The following is a 21249-nucleotide window of genomic DNA, read 5'->3' on the forward strand; positions in this document are numbered from 1 at the left end:
GATTAGACCTGTAGGCTCCCCGGCCTCTCGGGAGCCCAACTCTCCACTCCGCCCAGCCTCCCAGGTACAAGTGGCCGACTTGAGTTGGAGCAGGCTGCAAGGGTACGCCCAGGCTTCTTTCTGTCCCTCCCGCAGGACCTCCTCATCCTTCTACCCTCGAGTTTTCCCAAGGCTGGCCTAGGCTCTGGTGCTGGGCAGCTGCCCAGGCATCTCGGTGTGGGGATGCTACTGGTGGGGGCTGAGCCCTTCCGCCTGGACCTGTGTCCTCCTCCTGGGCCATCCTTTCCCCTCCTGTCCTGAGCTGGGAGAACCAGCCCTGGCACTTGGATCCCTATGGCCTCTCCAGAGCCCCAGAGTGAGTTCTCTTGCTCAAGGGACATGTGGATTCCTCTGAGGCCCACTCAGGCTCTCTTAGGCCTGAGCCCCAAGCCTTCAGGGGCACCGGGCTGGGAGGGGGCACCTTTGGCTGGGTCCATGCTGGAACTGGAAGCTGAGGAAAGGGGGGGTAGAGGAGTCACTTGGAGGGACCTGGGGGAGGCTTCCAGCCCTTCCTATGACCCCTGTGAACCTGGCATCCTTCAAAACCAGAGGGGAGGGGGCAGTTCTCCTTAAAACCTGGGAGGGGAGGAGGAAGAGGGAAACACGTTTCAAACTGAAAGGACCCTTCTCTAACACGAACCCCTCATTTTACAAGTGGGGAAACAGACCTGGCCAGCGGGGGAGAGCAGTCCAAGGTCCCTCATCAAATGTAGAGCTGGGACAGGTACCCAGGAGGATTGGGAGTGGAGAAGGGTCACCTGGGTCCATCTGAGTGCCCAGCCCAACCCTGCCTGGGGTCTTCCCTTCCTGTCCTCAGCCCTGCATCACCTGGACAGGTGCTCACCTGTATTTCCCAGGCTGTCGAGCTTCCAGAAGGGCTGAGTGGTGACTGTTACCTGGTCCCAGAGCCCCCTGTGGTAAGTCCAGGGGCCAGACTGTGCCCTCGGGTTGTGGGAGGCAGCCCCCGGCCATGAGCTGGCTCAGCCAATGGCTTTCACACTGCCCGGCAGAATGCATGTGGCCTAGCAGGTAGAGAGCCAGGCCCCGGAGGTGGTGCAGGTTCTTGGGCTTGCTTCCCTGGGCACTGGGGCACTGCTGCTGCTAGGCCCCCAGCCCCCCCCACATAGATATTGGGTGGCATGTTGGGGTGACTGGTGCGTCCTCGGGCCCAGCTCACTGCATCTGTGGAGGGGAGAGCAGGAGATTGGTGGCTGGTGGGCCACAGCGGCCGTGAGGGGACAGTGTAGTCACATGCTTATGTGATGGGCTCCACCCCTGGCCTGCGGAGCCTCAGCTTACCTGTCTGTCAGATGGGCTCCGCCCCCTGTCTCCCACCTCCCTCACCCAACAAAGCACTCCTTCTCCCTCCTAACCAACAGGGAGGGCTGAGAAGCCTGAGTCTTGGCACCAAGATCTCTCTCAGGACTGCAGGCTCTTTCTGTCACCCTTTTTGCCCCCTACCCTAGAGAGAGCATTCTGGTGCCCAGGGTCACATGGCCTGGACTGGTGGCCATTCCCCTCTCCCAAGCTTGCATGTCCCTGAGGCCACCCTGGTGGCTTTGGGCCCAGGTCAGGACAGGAGGGCATCTCTCCTGCCACTCCTCCCCACAGCCTGGCACCTTCTTTTATGTGCAGCTGAGAGAACGCACAGACCAAGGCTTCCATGGAGGGCCAGCCAGGTGGGGGAGGGGCAGCCGGGTCTCCTGTGCAGCAGGACTGTGCTCTCCCCTGCCTAGGGGATGGATCTGCAGGTCTCCCTTGGCAACCAGCTCTGTGATGTCACAGGGAAGACTTCCGGTTTCCCAGATCCCTGAGTTTGGGAGAGGATGATCCTCAAGGGCAGGGGCAGGGTGGGAGGAGGACAAGGGAAGGGGGAAGAACCTTAGGGGAGGTCCCTGGTCGCTCTGGCTTGGGACAGGCCTGCCAAACATTCAGCTCTTGCAGGCTGAGGAATCACTCCCAGGGGTGACTGCTTGGGATATCAGTTTCCTAATCCATGGATGGAAAATGAAGGTTTAGGGATGCAGACTTGGTGAGATCTGGGTCAGTGCTTTGAGCATGCTGAGAAGGTGGTACTGGGTGACTGGATAGGTCCCTTAATTTTTCTGTCCATTTTCCCATAAGTAGATGATGGGGTACTGTGGGATCATACCAAGTGTAAGGAAGGATTTGGAGGAACTGGAACTCTCATATGTTGCTGGGGGAATGTAAAATGGTACCACCAATTTGGGAAACAGTTTCTTAAAAAGTTAAACCTTCAATTCTCTATTCACAGATGACATGATCTTATACAGAGAAAAAAATTAATTCACACTAAAAAAAACTATTTGAGCTAATCAAACTATCAGAACTAATAAGATTCAGCAAAGTCTCAGGATACAAGATCAACATGCAAAATTAACTGTATTTCTATACAGTAGCAAAGAGCAAAAAAAATAAAACAGGAATAAAATTAACCATGGAGGTACAAGACAACACTGAAAACTAGAAAACATTGCTGGGAAAAAAAAAATAAATGGAAAAAGATCCTGTTCATGGTTTGAAGACTTAATATTGTTAAGACAACAGTCCTTCCCAAAGTGATCTATAGATTCAATGCAATTCTTATCAAAATCTCAATGGCCTTGTAGGCAGAAACAGGAAAACTGATCCTAAAATTCATGTGGAATTACAAGGGAGCCCAAAAGCCAAAAACAATCTTAAAAAGTTTGAAGACTCAAGATTTCCGATTTCAAAACTTATTGCAAAGAATGCTACAGTAACCATAACTGTGGAACTGGTATAAGGCTAGACATCCAGACTAATGGAATAGAATAGAGAGCCCAGAATAATTTCATACATCTCTGGACAATTTATTTTCAACAGATCGCCAAGACTATTCCATAGGGAAAATAATAGTCTCTTCAACAAATGGTGCTGGGACAACTAGATGTTCAAAAGATACAAATGAAGAATGAAGCTGGACCCCTACCTCACACCATATACAAAAATTAACTCAAAGAAAACTCTTTGAAGAAATCCTCATCACCATGGATTTGGTAATGGATTCTTAGATATGACAACAAAAGCACAGCAACAAAAGAAAAAATAGGTAAATTGGACTTCATAAAAGTTGAAAACTTTTGTGTTGCAAAAGACAATGTCAAGGGCTTCCCTGGTGGCGCAGTGGTTGAGAGTCCGCCTGCCGATGCAGGGGACAGGGTTCGTGCCCCGGTCCGGGAAGATCCCACATGCCGCGGAGCGGCTGGGCCCGTGAGCTATGGCCGCTGAGCCTGCGCGTCCGGAGCCTGTTGCTCCGCAACGGGAGAGGCCACAACAGTGGGAGGCCCGCGTACCGCAAAAAAAAAAAAAAAAGACAATGTCAAGAAGTGAAAAGACAGCCTACAGAATGAGAGAAAACATTTGCAAATCATATATCTGATTAGAGTGTAGTATCTAGAACACATAAAGAGCTCTTACAAGTCAACAACAAAAAGACAAACAACCCAATTTAAAAATGGGTGAAGAACTTGAATAGATATTTCCCCAGAGAAGATATACAAAGAGTCAACAAGCACATGAAAACATGTTCAACGTATTTAGTCATTAGAGAAATGCAAATTTAAACCACAGTGAGGGACTCCCTGGTGGCGCAGTGGTTAAGAATCTGCCTGCCAATGCAGGGGACACAGGTTCGAGCCCTCGTCCAGGAGGATCCCACATGCCGTGGAGCAACTAGGCCTGTGTGCCACAACTACTGAGCCTGCACTCTGGAGCCTGCGAACCACAACTGCTGAGCCCAAGTGCAACAACTACTGAGGCCCACCCGCCTAGAGCCTGTGCTGCGTGACAAAGATAAGCCACTGTAATGAGGGGCCCATGCACTACAACAAAGAGCAGCCCCCACTCGCCACAACTAGAGAAAGCCTGTGTGTAGCAACGAAGACCCAATGCAGCCAAAAATAAATATTTTTAAAAATTATAAAAAGTAAACCACAGTGAGACACTACTTCTCACACATGAGGCTGGCTATAATTTAAAAAACCAACCAAACAACCCCCCAGAAGATAAGTGTTAATGAGGATGTAGAGAAATTGAAACCTGCTTATACTGCTGGTGGGAATGGAAGGTGGTGCAGCCACTAGGGAGAACAGCTTGGCAGTTCCTCAACAAGTTAAACATAGAACTACCATATGACCTAGCAATTTCACTCCTAGGTATATACCCAAAAGAGTTGAAAACAGGGCTTCCCTGGTGGCGCAGTGGTTGAGAGTCTGCCTGCCGATGCAGGGTACGCAGGTTCGTGCCCCGGTCCAGGAAGATCCCACATGCCATGGAGCGGCTAGGCCCGTGAGCCATGGCCGCTGAGCCTGCGTGTCTGGAGCCTGTGCTCCGCAACGGGAGAGGCCACAACAGTGAGAGGCCCGCGTACCGCAAAAAAAAAGAAAAAAAAAAAGTTGAAAACGGGTATTTAAATGAATACTTGTACACAAATATTTATAACAGCATTATTTATAGTAACCAAAGAGTAGAAACAACCCAGAAGTCCATCAGCTAATGGATGGATAAACAAATTGTAGTCTGTCCATACAGGGAAATATTATTCAGCTGTAAAAATAATGAAGTACTGATACACAGGGCAACATGGATGAACCTCAGAAACATAATGCTCAGTGGTAGAAGCCAGATGCAAAATGCCACATATTTTATGATTCTATTTATACGAAATATGCAGAATGAATAAATCCAAAGTGACAGAAAGCAGGTTAGTGATTACCAGGGGTTATGGGGAAGGAGAAATGGGGAGAGGCTGCTTAGTTGGTGTGACATTTCTTTTGGGGGTGATTAAAATATTTTGGAACTAAATAGAGATGGTGGTTGAACATTTCAAATGTATTTAATGCTACCGAATTGTACACTTATAAGGGCAAATTTTATGTTATGTATATTTTATCACAATAAAAATAAGTAAATGACCAGCACCACTTAAAACTATCAAGGTCATCAAAAACAAGGAAAGTTTGAGGAACTGTCACAGTCTAGAGAAACCTAAGAAGACATGATGACTAAATGTAATGCTGTGTCCTGAATCAAATCATAGAACAGGAAAAGGACAGTAGGTTAGAAATGAGGAAATCTGAACTTTAGTTAATAATAATGTATCAGTATTGGTTCCTCAGGCAAATGCACCATACTAATGTAAGATGTTAACAGTGGCGGGGGTGAGGGAGAGATGGAATATACAGGAACTCTGTACTATCTTTGAAACTCCTTTGAAAGTCTAAAACTGTTCTAAAATCAAAAGTCCATTGAAGGGCTTCCCTGGTGGCACAGTGGTTAAGAATCTGCCTGCCAATGCAGGGGACACGGGTTCGAGCCCTGGTCTGGGAAGATCCCACATGCTGCGGAGCTGCTAAGCCTGTGTGCCACAACTACTGAGCCTGCGCCCTAGAGCCCGCAAGCCACAACTACTAAAGCCCACGCGCCTACGGCCTGTCCTCCACAACAAGAGAAGCCACTGCAATGAGAAGCCCGCGCACCACAACAAAGAGTAGCCCCTACTCGCCGCAACTAGAGAAAACCCGCATGCCTCAACGAAGACCCAACGCAGCCGAAAATAAATAAAATTAATTTATTTTTTAAAAAAATTATCTAAGGGCTTCCCTGGTGGCGCAGTGGTTGAGAGTCCGCCTGCCGATGCAGAGGACACGGGTTCGTGCCCTGGTCCAGGAGGATCCCACATGCTGCGGAGCGGCTGGGCCCGTGAACCATGGCCGCTGAGCCTGCGCGTCCGGAGCCTGTGCTCCGCAATGGGAGAGGCCACAACAGCGAGAGCCCCGTGTACAGCAAAAAAAAAAAAAAAAAAAAAAAATTATTGAAAAAGGAAAAAAGTTAAACATTCACTTGCCTTATGACTCTATGTCATTCATAGGTATTTATTCAAGAGAAAAGAAAGCATATGTGTCTTTATAAGGATTTCTACATGAATGTTCATACCAGCTTTATTTGTACTAGCCCCAAACTGGAAATGCCCAGAACAGGTGATGTGTAAATAAACTGTGGTGTATCCATACAATGGATATACAACTCAGCAGTAAAAAGGGATGAATTACCGATACAGGCTACAACCTGGATGAGTCTCAAAATAATTATGCCAAGTAAAAGATGCCAGACAAAAAGGAGAATATGTTGTGTGATCCCATTTATATAAAACCCGAGAAATACACCTGTGTACAGTGACAGAAAGCAGAGGAATGGTTGCCTGGGGTAGAGGGAGTGGCAGGAGGTAGACATTACAAAGGGGTGGGACACAGGAAAACAGGTGGCAGATGTGTTCTCTATCTTGATTGTGGGGATGGTTTCTTGTGTGTATACACTTGTCAAAGCTTATTAAATTGCACACTTTAAATATGTGCATTTTATCTTATGTTAAAAAGCTGTTAAAAAATGTAAAAACCGAGGGAGGAAGCTCGGTGCTCCCTCCATGCCCTGCCAGCTGCAGTGGTTGTCAAGTGCTGTCTGCCCATCACAGCCTCCACTGTGTGTGTCAGGCATCACAACCTCCACTGTGACATTGAAGAATCTAAGTCCCCCAGAGGTTGAGTAACTTCCCAAGTCACAAAGCTGGCTGCTTTAGAGACTGCACTAGGTGCCCTGTGCACACCAGTTTGCCCTAACTTACACCAGATCTGGTGGACTTCAGGCAGCCTGTTGTGTCAGCTCTGAACTGGGCATCACAGCCAGCACAGAGCATGGGAGGAGGGCAGGGGACGTGGCCTTTCCTGAAAGACCTTTCACTTCACTGGGGTGAGGCATTGTACTCCGACTCACTCATTCAGTCTCAACATGTATGTTCTGAGAGCCTGTGTAGTGCCAGATACTATTGTAGACTTGGGGAGAGAGTTGAGTAGGACAGAGAAGGTATCTGTTTCCACAGTGCATACATGTCCAGATCAGAGACACAGAAGAGAAGCAAGCGGGATGTTTCCAGGTCATACTACGAAGAAAATAAAAGAAGGTGATATGACAGGGAGGGGGCTGGGAAGGGTCTGCTTTGGTGCAGATGGTCCAAGAGGCCTCTTCACAAAGACCTGAAGAACTCGGGAAGAGCACTCCGGACAGAGTGAACTACTTGTGCAAAGGCCAGAAAGCAAGAAGAAGGTGGGTGTGTTCAACAGGAAGCCAGGGAGGGGAGATGGAGGGAAGGGAGCAGAGGAGGCACAGCAGGCACAGCTCAGAGGGCTGAGTTTTCTTTGAACAGTGATGGGAAGCCATTGGATAGTTTTTTTTTTTTAAGCTTTTTTGTTTTTAGTCATGCTTAGTGATATAATATTTTATTTTATTCTATTCTATTCACCATGCCACGCGTCTTGTGGGATCTTAGTTCCCCGACTAGGGATAGAACCTGGGCCCCAGGTTCGACAGGGCAGTGAAAGCGCCCAGTCCTAACCACTGGACCCCCAGGGAATTCCCAAGAGATACAATTTTAGATGTGGTAAAATTAACCCTTTTTAGTGCACAGATCTATGAGTTTTGACAAACGTCTACTGTCATGTAATTACCACCACAATCAAGATATAGAACAGTTTCATCACCCCCAAAATTATTTTGCACCCAACTCTTCCTGGCAATCACTGATTTATGTTTCTATATTTTCATCTCATTCTGATTGTCACATAAATGGAATCGTACAGTATGAAGCCTTTTTTTTTTTTTTTTTTGTGGTATGTGGGCCTCTCACTGTTGTGGCCTCTCCCATTGTGGAGCACAGGCTCCGGACGCGCAGGCTCAGCGGCCATCGTTCACGGGCCCAGCCACTCCGCGGCATGTGGGATCTTCCCGGACCGGGGCACGAACCCGTGTCCTCTGCATCGGCAGGCGGACTCTCAACCTCTGCGCCACCAGGGAAGCCCATGAAGCCTTTTTTTAAAATAAATTTATTTTATTTATCATTTTTGGCTGCGTTGGGTCTTCGTTGCTGCGTGCAGGCTTTCTCTAGTTGCGGCGAGTGGGGGCTACTCTTCGTTGCGGTGTGCGGGCTTCTCATTGCGGTGGCTTCTCTTCTTGCGGAGCATGGGCTCTGGGCACACGGGCTTCAGTAGTTGTGGCTTGCGGTCTCTAGAGCGCAGGCTCAGTAGCTGTGGCGCACGGGCTTAAGTGCTCCGCGGCATGTGGAATCTTCCCGGACCAGGGCTAGAACCCATGTCCCCTGCATTGGCAGGCGGATTCTTAACCAGTGCACCACCAGGGAAGCCCTTTTTAAATATCTTTATTGGAGTGTAATTGCTTTACAATGTTGTGTTGGTTTCTGCTGTACAACAAAGTGAATGTATACATATATCGCCATATCCCCTCCCTCTTGAGCCTCCCTCCCACCCTCCCTATCCCACTCCTCTAGGTCGTCACAAAGCATCGAGCTGATCTCGCTGTGGCATGCAGCAGCTTCCCACTAGCCATCCGTTTTACATTTGGTAGTGTATATATGTCAGTGCTACTCTCTCACTTTGTTCTAGCTTCCCCTCCTCCCACTGTGTCCTCAAGTCCTTGTACGAAGCCTTTTGAGTCTGGCTTCTTCCAGTTAGCGTAAGACATTGGAGATTCATCATTGTCCTTGCGTATTTTAGCTCTTTGCTTTTTTAAAATTGCTGAGTGGTAATCCATTGTGTGAATGTACCACAATGTGTTTATCCATTGATAAGTTGAGGGGCACTTGAGTGGTTTCCAGTTTGGGGCAATTATAAAGCTGCTCTCAACATTTATTTATAAGTTTTATGTGAACATAAGTTTTTATTTCTCTTGGGCAGATACCTGGGAGAGAGACTGCTGAGCTGTACGTTGTATATGTTTAACTTTATTAAGAAACTACCAACTGTTTTTTCAAAGTGGATGTACCGTTTCATATTCTCACCAATAGTGTATGAAAGCCCAATTTGCTCCACATCCTTTCAAGTCCTTGGCACTGTCAGGGTTTTTGTGGTTTTTTGTTGTTTTAGCTATTCTAATAATTGTGTAGTGATATCTTGTGGTTTAATATGCATTTCTCTAATGACTAATAATCTTGAGCATCTTTTCCTTACTATTTGTAATGAAATAAAATTCATATTTTAAGGCAAGACAAGAAGATTTAAACATAAATTTTTTTCTGCCCATTTGGGCCTCCTCTCTCCCCTGTAGTGTGCATTGTGTATCTATATTATGCATTAACCAGACCTCCCCAGCAGCAGAAATACCTGCTCAGCCATAAAGCTCAATTTTTCTTCTTCTGATGCCAGTTATATAACTCCTTAGAAAACATTCCTTTCTCAATCTTGTAAGGGGTCATGATGCAGATATCTTTGGTGAACTTTGTGTGCAATGCCAATATAACATTTCCCTTAAAGATAGCGATTGGTGCAGAACACACTGGGTCAGATGATCTGGGGAGATACTGGGCCACACCTAATGGAAGTTCTTAGCTTAAATACCTACTTAGGACCTTATTAATGTTACTTGTATTCTGTCTATTTTGCAAGATTATAGTTTCTTGTATTACTGAATATGTGACTGAGCCTCTGATGAAAATGACTAGGCTACTTGAAACAATTGATCAAATATACAGTTCTATAACATTGAAGATTTTTTTCTTTTTTTGGCCACACCGCGTGGCTTGCAGGATCTTAGTTCCCTGACCAGGGACTGAATCCAGGCCCTTGGCGGTGAAAGCGCAGAGTCCCAACCACCGGACCACTAGGGAAGTTCCAAGATTGATGATATTAATAGTGTAACTCTAGATACGGGAAGAAGCAGTAAGAGAGAAGCATTTCCTGGACCATAAAAGACTAGAAAGACAGGCAAGGTGGTCCAGAGGCTTTTGGCTACTGTTAACAGTCCAGTGATAGCACATTGCGTGGCCTATCAATGAAATCCTTGCTTGACCTGGGTATGAGCATTCCTAGAGCCGTGGGACAAACTGGTCATGAAATGCTTCCTAAACCGTGGTAGAAATTAAGATGGAAAAGGAGGAGATTGTAAAACAAAGAATGTTGCTCACCATCCAATTCTACAAGAATTGAGTCATTAGTCACTACAGTCACTGATTTACAACACATCCTGAAAGAAATTCAGGGCCAGTATCAGGATGAGGCATTTTGTGCTCTGGGAAAACTGGCAGAACTAGCTCTCAGATATTTTCGGGAGAAATTTTTATGAACTCAGTTTCTTGCATCTTCCCATACTTAGAAAAGCACTACAGGGCTTCCCTGGTGGCGCAGTGGTTGAGAGTCCGCCTGCCGATGCAGGGGACACGGGTTCGTGCCCTGGTCTGGGAAGATCCCACATGCCGCGGAGTGGCTGGGCCCGTGAGCCATGGCCGCTGAGCCTGTGCGTGCGGAGCCTGTGCTCCACAACGGGAGAGGCCACAACAGTGAGAGGCCCGCGTACCGCAAAAAAAAAAAAAAAAAAAAGAAAAGCACTACAACCATTAACTAAGATATCTGCTCCTCGTGAATAGCAGTAACCTTCTACCAAGATGTATGCTTGACTGCACCTACCCCTTAGTCAAAATCACTACATACTAGCCTCCCCCTTTCCTCTTTGGAACATCCTCAGAGCTTTCTGAAAGACTGTCTCCCTGATTATAATCCTCAGGCTGGCCCGAATAAACTATGCATTTCTTAGATTGACTATTGATTAATTTTTTTTGTTGACATTTGCCACATCTTCCCTTGTGAAGTATCTGTTTTAAGTTTTTTGTCTACTTTCTTGTCTTTAATTTTTTTGAAACAATTTTTGACTGGGCCGTGTGGCATGCAGGATCTTAGTTCCTGAACCAGGAATGGAACCCATACTGCCTGCAGTGGAAGCTTGGAGTCTTAACCACTGGACCACCAGGGAAGTTCCTTTTTCTACTTTCTAACTGGATGGTTTTTTTTACTGAGTTTTGAGAGTGTTATGTATTTTGGATAGAAGGCTTTTTATCAGATGTGTTTTGTGAATTTATTTTTCTAGACTCTGGATTATCTTTTCATGTTCTTAGTGTATTGAAGAGCAGTTTTAAATTTTGATGAGGTGCAATTTATCAAAAAACATTTTTTAAGAGGATGATACTTTTGGTATATCTAAGAACTCTTGTTTAACCCAGTCAGAAAGTTTTCCCCATAAGTTTTCTTCTGGAAAAGTTATATTCGGTTGGCCAAAAAGTTCATTCCGGTTTTTATGTGCGATATTAACGAACTTTTTGGCTAACCCAATAGTTTTTAGGTTTTACTCTTAGGCAAGGGTGGAGGTTCATTTACTTGCATTTCCAACTGTTCCAAAACCATTTGCTGAAAGATTATTCTTTCTCCACTAAAGGGCTTTACCATCTTTGTTCTAATGACCATGTATATGTGGGTCTATTTCGGGACTCTCTTTGAGGTCCTGTGCCTTTATGTGTCTGTTACTTCGCCAAAACCAATGCAGGGGCGGAGGGCGTCCCGCGGGTGTAGTCCCTCGTCTTCGCCTACCCTTCTGGGCTCAGCTCACTTCGCCTCCCCAGCCCTTGCTGTCACCTATCCCCAACCGTGGCAGCCCAGTAGAGAAGACTCCCAAGTTAGATCACAGCTCATCTGGCCACATGTTGGGCGCGGTCCTCACCCCGGAGCCGCCCCCTCCCTCCACCAGGAGCAACTACAGCTCCAGCTGCCAGAGTTCACGGTTGCCAGGACAACCACCTGCGCGCGAACACCCGGGTCAGTTTCCGGCCTGTTGTGAAGAGCGAGACGGTTGCGCACGCGCAGATGGCTGTCGGGCCTGCTCTCGCCGCCCCGCGGTCAGCGCCTGCCTGCGACTGGCAATCTGTGGCCTCAACTGCTTCACGCTGCAGGCACTTCTTGCGGGTTTCGGACGCGGGTGCGGCCAGCCATTTTACACATGCCAGAGAGAAGTGTGCTGGGCACAGGACACAGGCTGGAGACCCGGCTTCGTGATATTATGTACATTCTTTCTAGAGGAGTTTAGGAGGAAATGAGAAGTAGTACGTAGGGTGCCTCGCACAGCGTCAGGCACTTAGTAGGTCCTCAGGACATGTCAGCCAGTGCCAAACGTCTGCAAACTGTGTAAAGTGGGCCCGGCCGCCAGGCGGGGCGGGACCCCACGCCCCCTCCCTCAGCGTCGCGGGACGTCCCCTGCCGGCTGCCCTTTCTCTGGTGCGCATGGAGCATGCGCACACAGCCCGGCCGTTTCGCCTCCAGTCCTGTTTGGCCCCGGCTGCGCGCCGTAGAGGGCTCCGTGCATTGCCATAGAAACCCATGAGTGCTGAGGGGCAAGCGGCGGAGACTCCGGGATCCTGAGGACCAGGGCGCCATGTCTTTCCGGGACCTCCGCAGTAAGGCAACCCTGACCCCTGTGACCTGCGGTCCTCCCGAGACTCGGGGCTCCGGCCCGCCGGGTTGCCTGTCTGAGCCCCGCTGAGGCTCTCGCGCTGGAGCCCCCTCCCGGGCCTCTGCGGCTCGGGGGCGCCCCTGGCCCGCCGCCCCCCAGGCTGAGCGCCCCAGCCCTGTCTCAGCCCTTTCTGCGATGATGGGAGGTTGTGTATGTGTATGCGGCTAGTGCGGCTGAGGAACCGAAGCTTTAATTTTATTTAACTTTAATTGACTTATGGGTCTGTTCGCTACTGTATTGGAAAACGCAGAGACCGTTTTTGAGTTGGGTTAGCTTAGAGCTCCGGGAAACGAACAACAACCGAGGAGGGGGCTGGTGAATAATAATTGAGGCTTCCGTTTTTTCGAGTTTTTATGATCTGCCAGGTAGTTACTGTCTTATGTGTGTTCATCGTTTCATTCACTTCTCTGAACAACTGTGCACCTGTGTTTAGAGATGAGGAACTGGGCAGAGAGAGGTCAGGTTAGGGGACACAGGTGGTAAGAGCTGGCGCTGAAGTGTGAAATCAGGGTGTCTAACCTCCAAAGCTTGCATCTTTTCTAAAGGGGCTGGTGAGGAGAAGGGAATCCAAGTGCCTTTGCTAGGAGGGTGGGGTAATGGAAGAATGGGGAAAAGAGAATTAGTTACTACTACTTTGGGGGACACCTGTTACACACCAAACATTTTACATTCAATATCTTATTTTAGTCCTCACTGTAACAGTAAGGTGGTTTGTATAAGTTTCTGGATGAAATACTTTGAGGCAGAGAGGTAAAGTAGTTTGCTTTAGGTCACACAGCTAGAACTGGGTGGAAACGAGGATCAAAAGGTAGGACTGTGTGAAGGAATCTCTTGCCTTTTATACGCTTTCATTTTCTGAATCTGAAGCAGTTCAGCCAACTGGCTCCACCTGCATAGGTGTAGCAGGTGATTGCCGATTTGGTGTGATCTGAGGGGCCTCTTTAAGGCCAATTTTCTAACAATTGCTGGTGCCTGAAATTTCCCCATTAAAGATTACTCCTTTCAGTTGTGAATTGCTCTTTTTTCTATAATGGAAATATATAGGAAGAGGCATCACATTTTATTGATTACCACTATTGTGTGAATCTGTGCCCTCTGGGAGTTGGAGGTTCTTGGTGACCTTGTGTTGTAGAGACAAGTTTCTCCTTCCTCATAGTTGAGGGAGGCCAGCCTTGTGCTAGGGGATGTTGAATGGAGTGGTGTTGGTTAAAGTGTACAAGAAGGGGATTTCTGAGCATTTTGACCTTAAATGAATGCTGTACATTATGCAATTCATGGTAAGATTCTTATTCAGATTGTCTCCATTTTAACAGTAATACTGTAGAATTAACAGAACTGCACTGCTACTTAGCGGCAAGAAGTGTTTAGGGCTTACTGTGTGATGGGAAGGCTGCTGCTTTATTTTCCATTGCTCTATTTAAATATCCCCCAAAACAGCAACAGAGGCCCTCTGCTTCTCTTTCCTCTGCTTATGCTTTCTCTTCTGTTGTCTTGTGAAATCCAGACTAATCTCCAAGGCCCAAGTAGCTTATTTGTGAATGTCATTGGGACATCTTGAATATCCACCTTCAAGAAGAGTGAAGACAGACATTATTTAGCCAGAAGCACACTGAATACAGGTCTTAGCACATCGTGGGAACTAAAAAGATGTTTTATTTCCAAGTCTTGCTTAAAGCTTAGTGACTGCAGCATCTGGTATCAACATGTATTAGTATTACTGTTTCTTAGTCTGTCTCATAATACATCTAAATACCGCTCAATAGTTCAATCATTTTCTTGAAGATTTCTCTAAATACAATGCAACTAATGTTTAAATTTTGTGTTATTAAGGTCCTATATGCTCAGTGGGAAAAAAAAGTCAACACAGAAATAACACAAAAAACACAGAAATAACACACAAAACTTCACCCTACCACCATCACACCCCCCCAAAAAAAACCCACGGTTAACATTTAAACCGTGACCAGGTAATTCTCATTTTGAGTGGTAAAGAGAAAGATATCCAAGAGATAAATGAGGTATCCAAGAGAGAAATTAAATTCACAGCCAATCCCTAAACCCCATTTCAATGTACAGTTTCCTCTTCTCCCATTGAATTTAAATACATGTTTTTCAGGAAGCAGATTAGGTATTTTAACTTTTATCTCTTTTTTTCTTTCCTTCTTAGTTGATAAATAGTCCATAAAAGTGTCAGTAGGTTGGGAGTAAGAAGAGAAAGCAAAGTGTCTGCATTCATAAGTCGTTGCTGTTTGACGAGGAACTGACTACATTGTGTTTTACCTTGGACAGACTTTACAGAGATGATGAGAGCCTTGGGATACCCTCGACATATTTCTATGGAAAATTTCCGCACGCCAAATTTTGGACTTGTATCTGAAGTGCTTCTCTGGCTTGTGAAAAGGTTAGAACTGCACTTTACTGAGGTCTTAAGAATGTATATGAGATGTTATTTATTAGCTACCTAGAAACAGGATGCTTTTGTATAGCAAAAGGAAAAGTTCAATAAAATTTGACAGACTTGGTTGTAACCTGTTAAAAATCAGTTGAGTTTAAAGAATGCTGTGGGAGAAGGGAGTGTACCAGGCAGCGGTAAAAGGAGAATGTTTCTCAGTAGGAAGCCGACACAGGGGTGCTGGTCCGCATTCTTCTTCATCCCCTCACCTTCATCAGGGAGTGACAGGACCTCCTCACACATTCTGCTGAGTACCTGGCTTGGAAATAATTTAGATTTCATTTTGTGTGAAAAATCTAATATGATTCAGGGTTGGCAAACTTTTTTGCTAAGGAGATAGTCAGTATTTCAGGCATTGCAAGCTACATAAGATCTCTGTCATGTATTCTTCCTTATTTTTTTTATAACCTTTGAAAAATGTAACAAACCCTTTTTAGTTTGCGGGCTGTTCAGGAAGAGGCCAAGGGCTGCCGTCTGTTGACCCCGGTGTGTCATCAGTTACTCGAAGAAAGGAACTCCACTGGGTCAAGGGCAGGCAGCCAGAGTAATAGTTCTGATTATTTTAATGGAACTTTACAGTCTGAGATAGATTTAATTTTGTAAGCTGAGCCCCAAATTTGATTTTTGAAATTTGTTAAACCTATTTTTAGGTGAAGATTTGTTCTCTTGAATGTTTGGTATTTTGTGTTGCTTCTGAAGCCTTTCTTACTCTTACTGCCTTAGCTGGGGACTCAGAGCTTCCTGTTACAGATCCACTGTCCTCTCAGTTGCTTTACCTTCTCTTTTGTGAACTTTATACTTAATTACCTTGTGTCTTCTCTCTCTCTCTCTCTGCAATAGGTATGAACCTCAGACTGACATCCCTTCTGATGTTGAGACTGAACAAGACCGAGTTTTCTTCATTAAGGCAATTGCCCAGTTCATGGTTGGTTCACAGTTTTTTGATGGAGTTGTAAAATTAAATACATTAGAAGGAGATGAAGCCTAGTTAGAGCTGCTTTCAGATTTCTTTTTTAAAAGTACTTTTTCCTTCTATTTTTTAAAAAATTAATTAATTACTTTTATCTTTGGCTGCGTTGGGTCTTTGTTGCTGCGCAGGCTTTCTCTAGTTGTGGCGAGCGGGGGCTACTGTTTGTTGCAGTGCGCAGGCTTCTCATCGCTGTAGCTTCTCTTGTTGCGGAACACAGGCTCTAGGTGCGCAGGCTTCAGTAGTTGTGGCACACGGGCTCAGTAGTTGTGGCTTGTGGGCTCTAGGGTGCAGGCTCAGTAGTTGTGGTACATGGGCTTAGTTGCTCTGTGGCATGTGGGATCTTCCCGGACCAGGGATCAAACCCATGTCCCCTGCATTGGCGGGTGGATTCTTAACCACTGGGCCACCAGGGAAGTTCCAGATTTCTAAACACACTCCATTACCAGACTTCTGTGGAGCCATTTTACCAACAAAGTTTTCTGGGTTTTTTGTTTTTAATTTATTATTTGTTAAGAAATTTAGAGTCCCATGCCCCAGCGGCCATTGGTCCCTACAGTCAGTCTGTGTTAGTTGGCAGGACCATTTACGTTTCAGGACAGCTAGGCATGGACCCTGCAAATGGACAGCTTGTGCCAGGAGGGGTGGCAGAAGAGTGAACAGGCTCTTACAAACATGGGTGAAATTCTGAAAGCAGTAGGCTGTGAGTTCACGAATGTGATAAAAACAACTGTTTTCCTAGAGAACGGACTTGAGGTTATGGGGAGGGGGAAGGGTGAGCTGTGACAGGGCGAGAGAGAGTCATGGGCATATACACACTAACAAACGTAGTAAGGTAGATAGCTAGTGGGAAGCAGCCGCATGGCACAGGGATATTGGCTCGGTGCTTTGTGACAGCCTGGAGGGGTGGGATAGGGAGGGTGGGAGGGAGGCAGATGCAAGAGGGAAGACATATGGGAACATATGTTTATGTATGACTGATTCACTTTGTTATAAAGCAGAAACTAACACACCATTGTAAAGCAATTATACCCCAATAAAGATGTTAAAAAAAAAAACTGTTTTGCTGGCTGACATACTGTCAATGACATCTACAGGCAATATTTCCAGAGTAGTTTTCCTGTGAGAGCTGCTTACCAGGTTGCTGCTTTGCCCAAAGGAGGCCATGTTGAAATTGAAGCAGTAGCTGTTCCAGGACATCTTGTGACAGCATCACTTTAAGTGGGCCCAGGATTATTTAGTCTGGAATTTTAAAAATGTTTTAAAATTAACATCTTAATTTTTACAATCTTTGTTGCAAAGTGTAAGGTTGACTGAAATATCTGAAATTATTATGGAAATACTATATAATAAGGGGAATTGAACATAAATTGAAGATTAATGAATCTAGTTATTGACATTACAAATTACGCTTACATAACACTCGTATTACTGGACGTGGGAAAAGAGACATGCATTACATAGTTACTCAGATAAATAAAAGTAAAGGGAAGTAACATACAGGAAAGATGAGTTACTATTCCTGAGAAATAATAAAGAGCACACCTAATTAAACCCGATTAGTTTAATGATGTGAAATATTTATTTTTCATGTCAGATATATGATCCTGCTTTTACTTGAGTAAAATTAAAGTATTTAAGTATTCAAACCTAGTAGAGCTAAAGGAGAAGAAACTGGACCAAAATTTTATATAGATAATATTTTTCTAATGGAAATTAAATAGCATGCAGATTTTAAAAAAGAATTTTATTTACTTATTTTTGAATAGGTAATATATTTTATGGTTCAAAAATTTTTTTAAATCATGAAACAATATAGAGTAAAATGACTTTTATTCTGTTTGCCATCAGCCCAGTTCCATTCCCAGTGATCACTATTCTTAATATCTTTCAGAGTTTCTTTAGGCATAATTAAGCAAATAGACTGTATATTCCTTTTCCTTCCTCTTACACAAATGGTGGCATACTGCACACCACCGTTTAGAATCTTGTCTTCATATAACAGTACATTTTGGAGAACTTTTCAAATACACATAGAGTTTCTTTATCCTCTCTTACACCTGAGTAGTATTGCTTGCAAGTTTATACCATAACTTATGTAATTTATACAGGTAGGCATTTAGGTTGTTGGTAACTTTTGTTCTTAGAAGCAATGCTGTAACAAATAACCTATACACATCATTTTGTTTGTGAATATGTATATCCCTAGCATAAGTTCTTAGGATTGGAATTGCTGGGCCAAAGGACATATGCATTTGTAATTAATTTTTTTGTCATTTACCAAATTGCTCTCCATCAAGATTGTATCAGTCAACATACGCACTTGCAATATATGAGTAACTTGAAAGTTTGATTCTTAAAATGATTTGGTTATATCCCTATTGTTGGCAGTGACATTTTCAAATGACCTACATGGAATTTGGTTTAGATTTTACGTGGAATGGGTCTTAAACTTTTTTTTTTTATCTGAAAATAGGCCACTAAGGCACATATAAAACTCAATACTAAGAAGCTTTATCAAGCAGACGGGTATGCAGTGAAAGAACTATTGAAGATCACCTCTGTCCTTTATAATGCTATGAAGACCAAAGGTATGGAAGACTCTAAAATAGGAGAGGAAGATATCAGCAAATTCAAGTTTGACCTTGGCTCAAAGGTAAGGACAATGCAAGGCTTGTAGTGAGGGATGGAATGTTTATTTCTCAAACACTGAAATGGGCTATATCAATACAGCATCACTTCTTTCCTTACTCCTTGACTGAGGGCCATTTGTTAGTTTTGAGCTCATCAGCATTTGGATCAAAGCAGAAGGGACAATAAATTCAACTTTTTATTGAAAGCCTGCTGCTATCTGCCAGGCACTCTTCAAGCACTGGGGATACAGGCGTGAACAACAAGGACAGGAATCCTCTGTTCCCGCGGCTCAGTTGGGGGAGCCAGACTGTAAACCGCAAAGCAGAAGGAGTGACAGGTCAGATGGGCTGCATGTGTGGAGGATAGTAAAGCAGGGAAGGGGCTGGGGTGCCGGGGGAGGTGTCTTAAATAGAGGGCTAGGACAGCCTCAGGGATTGGGTGACGGTTTCAGCAGAGATCTGAAGGAGGGAAGGAGCAAACCATTCAGTGGAAAGGTGTGCTGTGTGTGTTTGAAGAAACACAAGGGGGCCATGTGATGAGAGCTGGGAGGGGAGGCAGCCTCAGGCCTGTGGTCCCTGGAAAGCCACTGTCAAGACTTTGACTCTGAGCTGGAAAATCGTTGAGTTTTGAACAAAGAAGTACATAATTTGAAACTTCATATTAAAAGGATCACTCTGGCTGCTGGATTGAGTCGGACTGAAGGGGGAAAAAAGGTGGAAGCCCAGAGACCTGTTAGAAAGCAGGAGGTGACAGCGCCTTTGAGCAGAGTGGCCGTCAGGTGCTCAGCTGAGCCTGGGGAGAGAGTGAGCTGCCAGGCGTCGGAGGACTCGATTAAAGCAACAAGCCAAACATGAAAGCTGTGTCTTTAATCACTAACTGCAGTGGTATAAGCAAGGGACTAAAGCCAGAGGAAGTGTCAACTCCCTGTTTCATAAGACTGCTTTGGCAGTTTTAATGCCCCCTGAGGTGTGGGAGAAGGTGTTTGCCCCACCTTCCCCAATAAGGAAGCCTCAGCAGAGGCACTGAAGAGGACCTGGACCCAAGGCCTCAGATAAAGAGACCTAGGAATGCAGGTCTTTATGAGAACATGACTGGCCAGAGGGCCTGGTTCCTTGACTGCAACTCTCTTCAGAGACTGCAGGGCACTGGTGTTCGAGCACAGCTTTCCCCAGGAGGCCTGCCAGGTAAAGCCTCCAGGATTGCCTGTGGTCAGGCCTGAAAACCCATACACAGGAGCCAGATCCTCACTGGGAGGAAGTGGTCAGAGGTTAGAGCATATTTTGAAGGTAGGTCTTATGGATTGGGTGTAGGTTGGAAGAAAGCAGACAGCACAAGGAAGGTCCTGAAGCAGCTCTCTGGTAGCGCTTCCGGGCTGGTGGATGTGTTCTGTGTCTCTGCCATGTGATACGGTAGTCGCTAGCCACGTGTTGCCAGCATAACCAAGGAACTGAGTTTTAAGTTTTATTAAATTTTGAATGGTTTAACATTGAAAATGGCCACACGTGACTAGTGGGCACGATATTAGATATCATGGCTCTAAAGTTTTGGGTGTGAGTTCCTGCAAGGACAAAGTTGCCGTCTACTGAAGTGGAGAAGAGTTTGGAAGGAGCAGATCTGGCAGGAAAGATGAGTTTGGTTTAGGACATGTTATGTTTGTGACGTCCACGAGGTGTCCAAGTGGAGATGTCAAACCTCAGCTCATGGCTTTAATCTTGGTATCAGAGCTGAAAGCTTGCGGGGAGTGTGTGTGGAAGGGAGGTCCGGGGTTGGGGGTGGTGTGCGGCTGGACTCTGCTGAACTTCAGTGCTGAGAAGTGGGGCGGATGAGAGGACTCCCAGAGAGGAAGCTGGGAACTCGCTGCTGGTGAGGAAGCAGCTATTCGAGAGGAGTCCTGAGGACTGAGGAAATGGGAAGGAAGTCACCAGCTGTGAACGAAGAGTGAGAGTTGTCAGTGGTTTGAAAATGAAAGAGGGTGGGAATTCGTTGTTTTGGGGAGAGGGAGAGGGAGCTGAGCTGGGAAATGTTTGGGCTCTTTGGAAGTTTAGTGTATTCATGGAAGAGTGTGTGACGTGTAGATCCTAAGAAAGAAGCTGTGCCCAGGGCCAGATCATCATCATCTTCACAGCAGTGCCTTGTGGGAGCTTGTAAGGCCTTCATGCCGGTGAGCTCATTTGAGCTCACAGCAGCCCAGTGAAGTGCAGCCTGAAGGCAGAGAATGAGGGGACAGGGAGGGTTAAACATAGGGCATCAGGGTTCTGCGGTAGGCATGTGTCCCTCAGGTTGCCCCTCCTTTGCTCACCCCACCACTGCCAGGGTCCCTTATTATAGGAAGCGTGTCAACGTTCACAACCCCCACAGCTCCTTGTTGCAGAGTACATTTGACCTGACATTTGGGTTTTTCAGGTGGCCTGGAATTGGTCTAATTTGTACTTAGATCAGTGTTTCCTAAACTGATGTTTTGGGAACTCTCTTCTCCAGGATGTAAGTATGTGTCTTGTGGAAAATGTGTTCTATAGTCAAGTAAGTCAAGTATCCTGACTGGAGGTGGGAACCTATATGAACAGATTGATTCTTTCTGAATGCCTAATAAAAACCTGTCACTGAAGTTTCTGTTTTTGATATTTTCCTTCCAGATTGCAGATTTGAAAGCAGCCAGGCAGCTTGCTTCTGAAATCACTTCCAAGGGAGCATCTCTGTATGACTTGCTGGGCAAGGAGGTGGAGTTGAGGGTAAGCAGTGTTCAGATAACTCAGTTACCTCCTTAGCTAAGCAGATTTCC

At 45.7% G+C, this 21249-nt stretch overlaps 2 protein-coding genes across 6 annotated transcripts in view; one reads left to right on the forward strand and one right to left on the reverse strand.

Moving 5' to 3' along the window:
• CLUAP1 (clusterin associated protein 1) overlaps positions 1 to 21249 on the forward strand; it is a 56157-nt gene that overhangs the window by 1467 nt on the left and 33441 nt on the right. For 2 of the 5 annotated variants that reach the window (XM_060124429.1, XM_060124430.1), the window contains exons 1-5: positions 11777 to 12361; positions 14707 to 14818; positions 15710 to 15794; positions 18313 to 18492; positions 21104 to 21199. In XM_060124429.1, the coding sequence (XP_059980412.1) occupies positions 12340 to 12361; positions 14707 to 14818; positions 15710 to 15794; positions 18313 to 18492; positions 21104 to 21199 (495 nt within the window). In that variant the 5' untranslated portion in view covers positions 11777 to 12339. Of the gene's footprint in view, positions 1 to 11774; positions 12362 to 14584; positions 14819 to 15709; positions 15795 to 18312; positions 18493 to 21103; positions 21200 to 21249 lie in introns of those variants that run through there. The other 3 variants (XM_060124428.1, XM_060124427.1, XM_060124426.1) reach the window with 3 other exon arrangements.
• On the reverse strand, positions 332 to 1704 carry C15H16orf90 (chromosome 15 C16orf90 homolog). The gene is given in 5 exon segments (XM_060123599.1): positions 332 to 400; positions 402 to 513; positions 890 to 1158; positions 1160 to 1221; positions 1659 to 1704. Coding segments are annotated over 5 exon segments (558 nt in total).

This window comes from Lagenorhynchus albirostris, chromosome 15 (assembly GCF_949774975.1).
Source record: "Lagenorhynchus albirostris chromosome 15, mLagAlb1.1, whole genome shotgun sequence".
NCBI classification, from domain to species: Eukaryota; Metazoa; Chordata; class Mammalia; order Artiodactyla; family Delphinidae; genus Lagenorhynchus; species Lagenorhynchus albirostris.